Source organism: Corythoichthys intestinalis, chromosome 13 (genome assembly GCF_030265065.1).
Source record: "Corythoichthys intestinalis isolate RoL2023-P3 chromosome 13, ASM3026506v1, whole genome shotgun sequence".
Classification (NCBI taxonomy): domain Eukaryota; kingdom Metazoa; phylum Chordata; class Actinopteri; order Syngnathiformes; family Syngnathidae; genus Corythoichthys; species Corythoichthys intestinalis.
In genome coordinates this window covers 45,733,559-45,745,953 of record NC_080407.1, presented here as the reverse complement: position 1 = coordinate 45,745,953, position 12,395 = coordinate 45,733,559, and the positions used below count along the sequence as shown (strand labels likewise).

General features: G+C 39.6%; 1 protein-coding gene across 12 annotated transcripts in view; it reads right to left on the bottom strand.

The window, feature by feature from the left end:
• Positions 1 to 12,395, bottom strand: part of mark2b (MAP/microtubule affinity-regulating kinase 2b) — a 77,850-nt gene that overhangs the window by 25,081 nt on the left and 40,374 nt on the right. For 10 of the 12 annotated variants that reach the window (XM_057854038.1, XM_057854037.1, XM_057854039.1 and 7 more), the window contains exons 14-16: positions 11,492 to 11,643; positions 11,187 to 11,281; positions 4,558 to 4,695 (exon numbers count right to left, since the gene is read on the bottom strand). In XM_057854038.1, the coding sequence (XP_057710021.1) occupies positions 4,558 to 4,695; positions 11,187 to 11,281; positions 11,492 to 11,643 (385 nt within the window). The remainder of the gene's footprint in view (positions 1 to 4,557; positions 4,696 to 11,186; positions 11,282 to 11,491; positions 11,644 to 12,395) is intronic. The other 2 variants (XM_057854047.1, XM_057854048.1) reach the window with 1 other exon arrangement.

Below are 12,395 nucleotides of genomic sequence, written 5' to 3'. Positions count from 1 at the left end.
AAAAATAATTTTGTCAAAAAAAACAAAAAACAACAAAAAAAAACCGAATTATTTAGTGCTGCAACGATTAATCGATTAACTCGAGTAATTCGATTAGGAAAAATGCTTCTTATTCGAGTATTCGTTTAATTGAAGTGGCGTTGTCATGGTTTGTTTTGAAAGTGTTTGCATTTAGTTTTATTGATTTGGGTGAATGCACTGCACTCTAGTGGCAACAGTGAATATGACATAACTAATTTAACATGGTTGAATCCAGGTGCTCCCTGTTAAGACCAACGTAAGGTTTTGTTAAACCTTTTGTTTGAGCTGCTATGTTCATTTTTTTATGCTTTCGTAATTTAGTTTATAGGTATATCATAGGTATATCATCGATTGACTTGACACGTCGTCATTCTTTGCGTCACGCCTTACCATAGAGGGCTGAGCTTCATTTAGTAATAGTCATTCGAAGACAGCATACGTTCATGTCCAAGCCGGATTTAAGCTTGGATTTTTGAAGAAGTACAAAAGCTGGACCGCACACAAACAGGAAGGATTGTCTCAGGATCGATTTGTTCGAGGATTCAAGTAAATTATTATTATAATTTTTGGACCATGCATGCATTTTTAAACGTTGTTTAAAAAATCAATGGGAGAAATCAGCCGCTACTGCACTGGCATCATCATTCGCCATATTTACGTAAAATAAAAGCTAACTGCTAACTTTCTTTGCTTTTAACCACGACTCGAGACTGTTTTACATCCATATCCATGAAGAGTTGGGGGATTTAAGCATTTATTCACAAGAATTTTCGCCAGAAAAGCTATGTTTACGTCAGGCGGCCGCTAGCCTCATTCACCAACAGAGTAGCATTGTATTTCAGCATATTTACGTAAGATAAATGCTGACTGCACGGTTTGTTTGCTTTTAACCAAGAATCAAGACTGTTTTACGTGCATATCTATGAAGAATTCGGTGATTTAAGCATTTATTTAGAAGAATTTTCGCCAGAAAAGCTCTGTTTCCGTCAGGCAGCCGCTAGCCTAATTCGCTAACAGAGTAGCATTGTACTTTGACATATTTACGTGGGAAAAAAAACGCTAATTGCACTTTTTTTTCCCTTTTAACCAAGAATCGAGACTGTTTTACGTCCAAATCTATGAAGAATTGGGGGATTTGAGCATTTATTCAGAAGAATTTTCACCAGAAAAGCTCTGTTTATGTCAGGCCGGCACTAGCCTCAGTCGCTAAAAGAGTAGCATTGTACTTCAAAATATTTGTGTAAAATAAACGCTAACTGCACGGTTTGTTTGCTTTTAACCAAGAATCGAGACTGTTTTACGTCCATATCCATGACGAATTTGGTGATTTAAGCATTTATTCAGTACAATTTTCACCAAAAAAAGCTCTGTTTACGTCAGGCGGCTGCTAGCCTCAGTCACTAACAGAGTAGCATTGTACTTCAAAATATTTGTGTAAAATAAACGCTAACTGCACGGTTTGTTTGCTTTTAACCAAGAATCGAGACTGTTTTACGTCCATATCTATGAAGAATTTGGTGATTTAAGCATTTATTCAGTACAATTTTCACCAAAAAAAGCTCTGTTTACGTCAGGCGGCTGCTAGCCTCAGTCACTAACAGAGTAGCATTGTACTTTGACAATATACATAAAATAAAAGCGCTAGCTGCACGTTTTGTTTGGTTTTAACCAAGAATCAAGACTGTTTTACGTCCATATCTATGAAGAATTTGGGGATTTAAACATTTATTCACAAGAATTTTCGCCAGAGAAGCTGAGATTATGTCAGGCGGGCGCTAGCCTCAGTCGCTAACAGAGTAGCATTGTACTTCGACATATTTACGTAAAATTAATTCCAACCGCACGTTTTTTGGGCTTTTAACCAAGAATCGGGACTGTTTTACGTCCATATCTATGAAGAGTTCAGGAATTTAAGCATTTATTCACAAGAATTTTCAACAGAAAAGCACTGTTTACATCAGGCGGCCGCTAGCCTCAGTCACTAACAGAGTAGCATTGTACTTCAAAAATATACGTAAAACAAACGCTAACTGCACATTTTTTTGCTTTTAACCAAGAATCGAGACTGTTTTACGTCAATATCTATGAAGAATTCGGCGATTTAAACATTTATTCACAAGAATTTTCACAAGAAGAGCTCTGTTTACGTCAAGCGGCCGCTAGCCTCATTCACTAACAGACTAGCATTGCACTTCTACATATTTATGTAAAATAAATGCTAACTGCACGGTTTCATTGCTTTTGACAAAGAATCGAAACTGTTTTACGTCCATATCTATGAATAATTCGGGGATTTAAGCATTTATTCACAAGAATTTCCGCCAGAAAATCTGTTTACGCCAGGCGGCCGCTAGCCTCATTCGCTAACAGAGTAGCATTGTACTTCGACATATTTACGGAAAATAAACGCTAACTGCACGGTTTCTTTGCTTTTAACCAAGAATCGAGAATGTTTTACGTCCATATCCATGACGAATTCGGGGATTTAAGCATTTATTCACAAGAATTTCCGCCAGAAAATCTGTTTACGCCAGGCGGCCGCTAGCCTCATTTGCTAACAGAGTAGCACTGTACTTCAAAATATTTGTGTAAAATAAACGCTAACTGCACGGTTTGTTTGCTTTTAACCAAGAATCGAGACTGTTTTACGTCCATATCTATGAAGAATTTGGTGATTTAAGCATTTATTCAGTACAATTTTCACCAAAAAAGCTCTGTTTACGTCAGGCGGCTGCTAGCCTCAGTCACTAACAGAGTCGCATTGTACTTTGACAATATACGTAAAATAAACACGCAAGCTGCACGTTTTGTTTGGTTTTAACCAAGAATCGAGACTGTTTTACGTCTATATCTATGAAAAATTTGGGGATTTAAGCATTTTTCACAGAATGTTCCCAATTTCTGTGGCAACATATGTTTGTACAATTTGTTAACAATGTAAAAGTTAGCATTTTATAGCATTTAAGCACCGCATTAAATGTTCCTATTCCGATTACTCGAGTATTCAAACTAACTAGTTTATTGATCTAGTGCTGCAACGATTAATCGATTAACTCGAGTATTCGATTAGAAAAAAAAGGGTAAATTTAAATTTTGCTGCTTCGAGTATTCGTTTAATTACAGTGGCGTTGTCATGGTTAGTTTTCAAAGTGTTTGCATTTAATTGTATTGATTTGGGTGGATACACACTTCTGTTTGGTGCAGTTCCAGTGAGATTTACAAAGTTGGCTGGCTGAAGAAAACATCAAAATTCCCTCAGTCCTTGATAATATGGGGCTGCATGTCAAGAGTCAAGAATCTGCATTGGACAAGGTGATGATGCTGTAACTTTTGTTTGGTGCCATTCCAGTGAGATTTACAAAATGCATAAATGACAAACATATTTTCAATTGAAAGGATAAGAAAGCTGTCTAAAATTTCAATGTAAACTTGTGCATTTATTGAAGATTTAACCACAGCCATCTTCCCCAGTGCCGTTGCCTGACATGCAGCCCCATATCATCAAGGACTGAGGGTATTTTGATGTTTTCTTCAGGCAGTCATCTTTGTAAATCTCAGTGGAACCGCACCAAACAAAAGTTCCAGCATTATCACCTTGTCCAATGCAGATTCTTGACTCTTGACAAGGTGATGATGCTGGAACTTTGGTTTGGTGCCGTTCCAGTGAGACAGGCTATGGTTAAATATTCAATAAATGCATACATTTTAGTGCTGCAACGATTAATCGATTAACTCGAGTATTCGAGGTGAAAAAAAAAAGATTTGAATTAAATTTTGCCGACTCGAGTATTCGTTTGATTATTGTGGCATTGTAATTGTTTATTTCAAAAGTGTTTGCATTCAGTTTTATTGATTTGAGTGGATACACTGCCCTCTTCTCTGCCTCATTTCACATGGCTGAATCCAGCAGCTCCCTGTTAAGACCGACATAAGCTAAGTTTTTGTTTGAGCTAATGTTTTTTAGTTTATTGATATATTTAGCCGTGAGCATTGTAAAAAAAAAAAGCATTGTTAGCATTTTATAGCATTTAAGCTAGCGGACCTTTGCTATGCAAGTTAGCCAATTGTTCTTTTGTTGTACTTAGATCCTCATTTATTTAGTTTTTATACCTTTTGAGGCTCAGCTCAGGTATATTAATTTTATATGTTCCTTATCAGATTACTCGATGATTCGAACTAAGTAGTTCATCGATTAATCGTCTACTAAAATAATCGATAGCTGCAGCCCTAGAATTATTCATTTTTTAAATCATTTATTCAGAAAAATACTATTTGGAATTCTGTCGTCTTTGATGAAGTACTCAGTACTCATTGAATATATCGTTTAGTGCCATTGACAGCGATAGACGTCCAATCACGTGCTTCTTCGAAAGTCAGTTTAAACTCTATCAAATTGTTTATCGATAGTAGACGTCCAATCTGAAGTGTGAGGCAAAAAGGTTCAGGATTGGATGTCTATCGCCGTCGCTGCTAGCTCAAAACAACGGCACCCTTCGTAAAAAGACACACCGTTGGATCGTCGCTAAGCGGACTTGCCTGGGTCGTGGTGCATGCAGGTCAGAGGGGCATGGATGATTGGAGGAAGACAAGGACTTGTGGTGGCGGGGACGCGAGGACGAGGTGAGGACGGCGGCGGCTGAGGCAGTGGAGGCGCGGGAACCCGGAGTGTTTAGGCTGGGAGGGACATGGTGAGGACAAGACACACAAACACACACACAGTTGTATGTGTGTTGGTGGGCGGGGCAGTGAGGTAGCACATGGTTAGAAGCGGAACAGATTAAAACACTTAATGGCAGGTAAGGAGGAATGGAAGGATACATTCAAAAATACAGCATGAATACCTCATTGGCTGCCATTGACGATGAGTTTATCGCTAGTTGTGGGAGGTCAGCCTCCCAGTTCAAATGGATTGCTGTCAATGGCAGCCGATGAGTTAATAATGAGGCGTTGAATGGGTCTGTTAGCTTGTTAGCCACTTAATTTTTTTCCAATTATCATTTAACTATGTTTTAGTTATGTACCCCACCCTCGGTCCGCTAGTATAGGGACATCTAGTGGCCATTTGGCATAATTAACTTAAGTACAGGTAGTCCCCGGGTTACGAATGACTTCCGTTCCTACTTACTACACTGGCGATGTAACCCGAATTTACGCATAAGTCGGGATTTACCCGATAAGTACCCCTAAATACCCCTTAAATCTCAAAATAACTATTCAAAAACATGTACAGTTGTAGCTCTACTTACGAAATTGTTTCTGGGAGTAGTTTCCTAACTTGCACATTCTTTAAGTAGAGACGCGTTTTCCATGTACAGTGTCTCACAAAAGTGAGTACACCCCTCGCATTTCTGCAGATATTTAAGTATTTTCATGGGACAACACTGACAAAATGACACTTTGACACAATGAAAAGTAGTCTGTGTGCAGCTTATATAATAATTCATTTTCCCCTCAAAATAACTCAAAATTTACTAATATCCAAACACCTGGCAACAAAAGTGAGTACACCCCTTAGAAACTACATCCCTAAATGTCCAAATCGAGTACTGCTTGTCATTTTCCCCTCCAAAATGTCATGTGACTTGTTACAGGAGTGCTGCCAGCAATGCTACAGAGATTGAAGGGGTGTGGGGTCAGCCTGTTAGTGCTCAGACCATACGCCACACTCTACATCAAATTGGTGTGCATGGCTGTCACCTCAGGAGGAAGCCTCTTCTGAAGACAGTACACAAAAAAAGCCCGCAAACAGTTTGCTGAAGACATGTCAACAAAGCACGTGGATTACTGGAACCATGTCCAATGGTCTGATGAGACGGGCGGGCTTTCTTGTGTACAGTCTTCAGAAGAGGCTTCCTCCTGGGGTGACAGCAATGCACACCAATTTGATGTCGAGTGCGGCGTATGGTCTGAGCACTAACAGGCTGACCCCCCACGCCTTCAATCTCTGCAGCAATGCTGACAGCACTCCTGAAACAAGTCACATGACATTTTGGAGGGAAAATGACAAGCAGTACTCGATTAGGACACTTAGGGATGTAGTTTCTAAGGTGTGTACTCACTTTTGTTGAACTAAAACTAAAATCAGAGTTGCGCATAATTAAAAAAAACACGAATAAAGAATTAGAGTTAATTCACTCATGTAAAGCTGTCTGAACACGAGGAGCAAATGAAGAGGACGCTTGGATAAACACATACACATACAGTAGAGGTCGATCTTCGGAAATCTGATTCCAGGAATGTTAGGCTGAAGAGCTTTAGGTATGTTACATTCAGTAAAATCTTGGAGCTACGAGTACCAGCTGTACTGTATTTTTGCTTTTTGTATCTTGAAATTTTTACCGTAACAAGAGGCAATATGTTCCTGTTGAGGCGTGTCTTAACCTCTAAAATTCTGTATGTTGAGACGTTTGTCCAGGGGCATGAAAAAATATCTGAAAGCTTCGAAATCTCTCACATTTTTGCCTAAAATCAACATCAAATGTAATCGTTGTCAAAATCACACAGATGAAAAAACTGTCTGCTTTAACTAAAACCACCCAAACATTTATAGGTTTTCATTTTTTAATTAGGATAGCATTCAAACAATGACAGAAGGGGGGGAAATAAGCAAGTGAAGCCTCTGCCTAAGGAGACTTAAAGAGCAATTGAAACCATTTTTTGCCAAACAATTTAAGTGAGGTGCGTGCCCAATTACTGAGGAGTGGTTTAAAGCTGCCCTGCCCACTATAAAACACACTCCTGGTAAGAATTGTCTTGATGAAAGGCATTGTCTGTTGTGCATCATGGTAAAACAGCTGTCTCAAGACCTGCGATCAAGGATTGTTGATTTTTATAAAGCTGGGAAAGGATACGAAACCCTCTCTTAAAGTCTGGGTGTTCATCAATCAATGCAGCATACTTAGAGAAGTAAAAAAGAACTGTACTCCACGGAGGAAGCCACTACTGTCTAAAAAAACATGATTGCTCGTTTGCAAAAGGGAACTTGGACACACCACAGAAGTTTTGGTGGACTTATGAAACCAAAGTTGAATTGTTTGGGAGTGACACACAATGTCATGTGTGGAGGAAAAAGGGAACAGCTCACCAACATCAACACTTCTTCCCCACTGTGAAGCATGGTGGAAGGAGCAACATGATTTGGGGCTGTTTTGCTACTTCAGAGCCTGGACAACTTGCAGTCATTAATGAAAAGTTTATCAGGATGTTTTTCAGGAAAACCTGAGGCAGTCTCTCAGACAGTTGAAGCTTATAAGTTGCAACAAGACAATGAACCAAAACACAGAAGTAAATCAACTTCTGAATGGTTTCAGAAGAACAAAATACACGGTCTGGAGTGGCCAAGTCAAAGGTCCAGACTTGAACCCCATTGAGAAGCTGTGGCAGGACCTAAAGACAGCGATTCATGCCAGACATCCCAGGAATCTGACTGAACTAAAGCAGTTTTGTCGAGAAGAATGGGCCAAGATTAGTCCTGATTGATATGCCAGACTGATCTGCAGCTACAGGAAGCGTCTGGTTGAAGTTAAGCCACAAATGTGATGGTTCACTTACTTATTTTCCCACCCTTCTGTCATTTTTTTTGCATATAATCCTCATCAAAATATGAAAATCTATAAATGTTCGGGTGGTTTTAGTCAAAGCAGAAACTGTTTTTTCATCTGTGTGATTTTGACAAGGAACAGATCACATTTGATGGTGAATTTATGCAGAAATGTGAGAAATTCCAAAAGGTTCAGATACTTTTTTATACCACTGTAAGTAGAGGTACCACTGTATTATACGTTATACTGGGGGATGAGGGAATCCTGGCATGAAAAACGGGAACTGGGTACTGTTTACGCGACTAAAAGTAAACGACTGAAGACAAAATGGCGGACATCGTAAAGTCGAAATCACATAACCCAGGGACAACCTGTATCGGGGCATGACGACTGATTTCTAAAGTACATCATTGACTATTTTCCTTAAACTCAGGTCTTTAGCGACATCTTGTGGTATTCTACGGAAGTTACAGACTCCATGAGTAAGCGAATTTGCCGTATATCGCCAGGCTCGCAGGTCGCACGGTGATTTTGTGCGTGCGTAAGCCTATTATGAGGCAGCACGTCATGCCGCTAGGAGTTAATATTCCATCACAAGTCATTTTAATCTCCTTACAGAGAAAACGAGGAGGGGGGGGGGCTCAAAGACAAGAAAGGTAGGTGAAGTAAAACAGATGGAACAGAGACTGCTAAAAGCATTAATGACCATACAGAATCGCGCAGTCGATTGATGATGAGCAAAACAAGCAATGGAGCGGCAATGACGATAGAACGCTGCTTGGAAACCACTCGGGTAATCTGTAATCTACTGGCGATTTGGTCTAAATATCCTTCGTGTCCACCCCGCTGTTAATCTACGATCCCTAGAATCACCAAGTATGGAATCACCAGTCTCGGAAAAGCACTCACTCAGACGTTTTATCATCATCATATCATTTTATCATAGTCACTCCATTCTGAGGGGAAAAAAATGGAATCATTAGAAACAAACAAAGAAATAACAATCAAAACACATCTCTAGTATTTAGTAGCACCACCTCTGGCTTTTATGACAGATTTCAGTCTCTGAAGCATGGACTTGATGAGTATTCTTCATCAATTTGGTGCCAACTCTCTTTGATTGCAGTGGCCAGATCATCCTTGCAGGTCGGAGCCTTGCTGTGGACCATTTTTAAAAAAGTTTTTTAATCGGGTTAAGATCTGGGCTATTTGCAGGCCATGACATTGACTGGATGAGTCTTTCTCCAAGGAATGCTTTAACAGTTTTAGCTCTGTGGCATGATGCATTGTTATCTTGGAAAATGACAAACATATTTTCAATTTGAAGGGATAAGAAAGCTAGGGCTAAAGCTATCGATTATTTTAGTAGTTGATTGATCGATGAACAAGTTAGTTCCATTAATCTAGTAATCGGATAAGTAACATGAAAAATTAAAATACTGGAGCTGATCCTCAAACGGTATTAATAAATTAATAAATGAGGATCTATGTACAACAAAAGAATAATTGGCTAACTTACATACCAAAGGTCAGCTAGCTTAAATGCTATAAAATGCTACCTTTTTTTTTTTTTTTTTTTTAAAAAGCTCTTAACAAACGGTTCAGACACATATTCCCACAAAAACTGCTAAATATACCTATAAACTAAATTATGAATGCATTAAAAAAACATTCGCTCAAACAAAAACTTAGTTTATGTTGGTCTGAACAGGGAGCAGTTGGATTCAGCCATGTGAAAAGAGGCAGACCAGAGAGCAGTGTATCCAACCAAATCAATCAAACTAAAGGCAAACACTTTCAAAATAAACCATTACAATGCCACTTTAAACGAATAGTCGAAGCAACAAAATTTAATTCGATATTTTTTTCTAATTAAATACTCGAGTTAATACTCGATACTCGGTTCATCGTTGCCGCACTAGGCATGATGCATTGTCATCTTGGAAAATGACGAACATATTTTCAATGAAGGTATATGAAAGCTGTCTAAAATTTCAATGTAAACTTTCAATGTAAACTGAGGTGGTCTTCAGGCAGTCATCTTTGTAAATCTCACTGGAACAGCACCAAACAAAAGTTCCAGCATCATCACCTTGTCCTTTGCAGATTCTTGACTCTTGACAAGGTGATGGTGCTGGAACTTTTGTTTGGTGCTGTTCCAGTGAGATTTACAAAGATGACAAAATTCCCTACCATCAAGGACTGAGGGAATTTTGAACATTTTGAACTATTACATTTTGAATTTTGAACTATTTTCGACATAATTCCCTATCATCAAGGACTGAGGGAATTTTGTCATCTCTGTAAATCTCACTGGAACAGCACAAACTAAAGTTCCAGCATCATCACCTTGTCCAATGCAGATTCTTGACTCTTGACACCTTGTCCAATGCTGATTCTTGACAAGGTGATGGTGCTGGAACTTTTGTTTGGTGCTGTTCCAGTGAGATTTACAAAGATGACAAAATTCCCTATCATCAAGGACTGAGGGAATTTTGAACATTTTGAACTATTTTGAACCATTACATTGTGAATTTTGAACTATTTTCAACATAATTCCCTATTATCAAGGACTGAGGGAATTTTGTCATCTTTGTAAATCTCACTGGAACAGCACCAAACAAACGTTCCAGCATCATCACCTTGTCTAGAGTCAAGAATCTGCATTGGACAAGGTGATGATGCTGGAACATATGTTTGGTGCTGTTCCAGTGAGATTTACAAAGATGACTGCCTGAAGAAGACATAAAAATTCCCTCAGCCCGTGGCTGCATGTCAGGCAAAGGCACTGGGGAGATGGCTGTGGTTAAATCTTTGAGAAATGCACGAGTTTACATTGAAATTTTAGACAGCTTTCTTATTCCTTCAATTGAAAACATGTTTGTTATAATCTAAAATGACAATGCATCATGCCACAGAGCTAAAACTATTAAAACTGTTTGTAAATTTCACTGGAACAGCACCAAACAAAAGTTCCAGCATCATCACCTTGTCCAATGCAGATTGACTCTGGAGAACATGCCACAGAGCTAAAACTGTTAAAGCATTCCCTGGAGAAAGACTCGTCTAGTCAATGTCATGGCCTGCAAATAGCCCAGATCTCAACCCTATTGAAAACCTGTGGTGGAAATTGAAAAAAATGGTCCACAGCAAGGCTCCGACCTGCAAGGATGATCTGGCAACTGCAATCAAGGAGAGTTGGGACTAAATTGATGAAGAATACTCATCAGGTGCATGCCTCAGAGACTGAAAGCTGTCATAAAAGCCAGAGGTGGTGGTACTCAATACTAGAGATGTGTTTTGATTGTTATTTCTTTGTTTGTTTCTAATGATTCCATACTTTTTTTCCTCAGAATGGAGTGATTCCATATCTATTTCCCTGCACTTGCTCTATAAAATTAACATTTACTGACCACCACAATGTTATTTATTCATTTCTTTAAGTGTTTCTGAACGCTAAAGAGTTGCACTTTTGAACTAATTCATTATTTTTTCAAGCTTTTTATCAGAGTTTGTTCTACATGATAAACTGTCTGAGTGAGTGCTCGTCCGAGACTGGTGATTCCATGCTTTTTGCTATGGGTTGTAGTTCACCATTTGGCCATTGTGGCTGTTTCTGTGTACCTGTCTTTGCCGTTCTGGATGCCCTGACCCAGCGTGGCTCTCTCAGTCAGAGGAGAATTCCGACTGCGACCGGTGCCGGTTGACAGGATGCTATTCTGAAGAGACACGGAAGAAGATGCACAAACAAACAAACAAAAAAAAATGTCATGATGATTTAACTCCAAGTTTGAGTCACATGGCTGTTAATGAGTAACTTGTTTCAATGTTGATCTTTGGACCCTGCCGCTGATAAAACACAGGCAACGCCTGCGTTCCCTTAGCTAGTCTAGCATGAGTGAATTAAAATGAAACACTAGGGAGCTCACGGTGGAGGGCGTGGCGCTCTTTTTGCGATCAGAGGACACCAAGGGGCTGGCCGACACTTTGGTGGTGGAGCTGCCCGAGGATCCTTTCCTTCCAGCATCCTCGCCGGCGGCCCGGTTGTCCGCTTGCCCCCCTCTCTTGGAGTAGGAGGAGCCTGGAAAGGACAAGAGAGATGTAGCATTTCCAAACCCTCATGTCCTACAACCCCTAGCAAAAAGTATGGATGGATGACATTGACTGGATGAGTCTTTCTCCAAGGAATGCTTTAACATCTTTAGCTCTGTGGCATGATGCATTGTCATCTTGGATATCATCTTTGTAAGTCTCACTGGAACCGCACCAAACCAAAGTTCCAGCATCATCACCTTGTCAAGACTTAAGAATCTGCATTGGACAAGGTGTCAAGACTCAAAAATCTGCATTGGACAAGGTGATGATGCTGGAACTTTTGTTTGGTGCCGTTCCAGTGAGATTTACAAAATGCATAAATGACAAACATATTTTCAATTCAAAGGATAAGAAAGCTGTCTAAAACTTCAATGTGACAAGCAGCCCCATATAATCCAGGACTGAAGGAATTTTGATGTTTTCTTCAGGAAGTCATCTTTGTAAATCTCACTGGAACCGCACCAAACAAAAGTTCCATCATCATCACCTTGTCAAGAGTCAACAATTGGACAAAGTGATGATGCTGGATCATCACATTGTCAATAGTGAAGAATCTGCATTGGACAAGGTGATGATGCTGGAACTTTTGTTTGGTGCTGTTCCAGTGAGATTTACAAAGATGACTGCCTGACGAAAACATCAAAATTCCCTCAGTCCTTGATGATATGGGGCTGCTTGTCAGGCAAAGGCACTGGGGAGATGGCTGTGGTTAAACAATTCTTGCACCGAGAGGCGAAG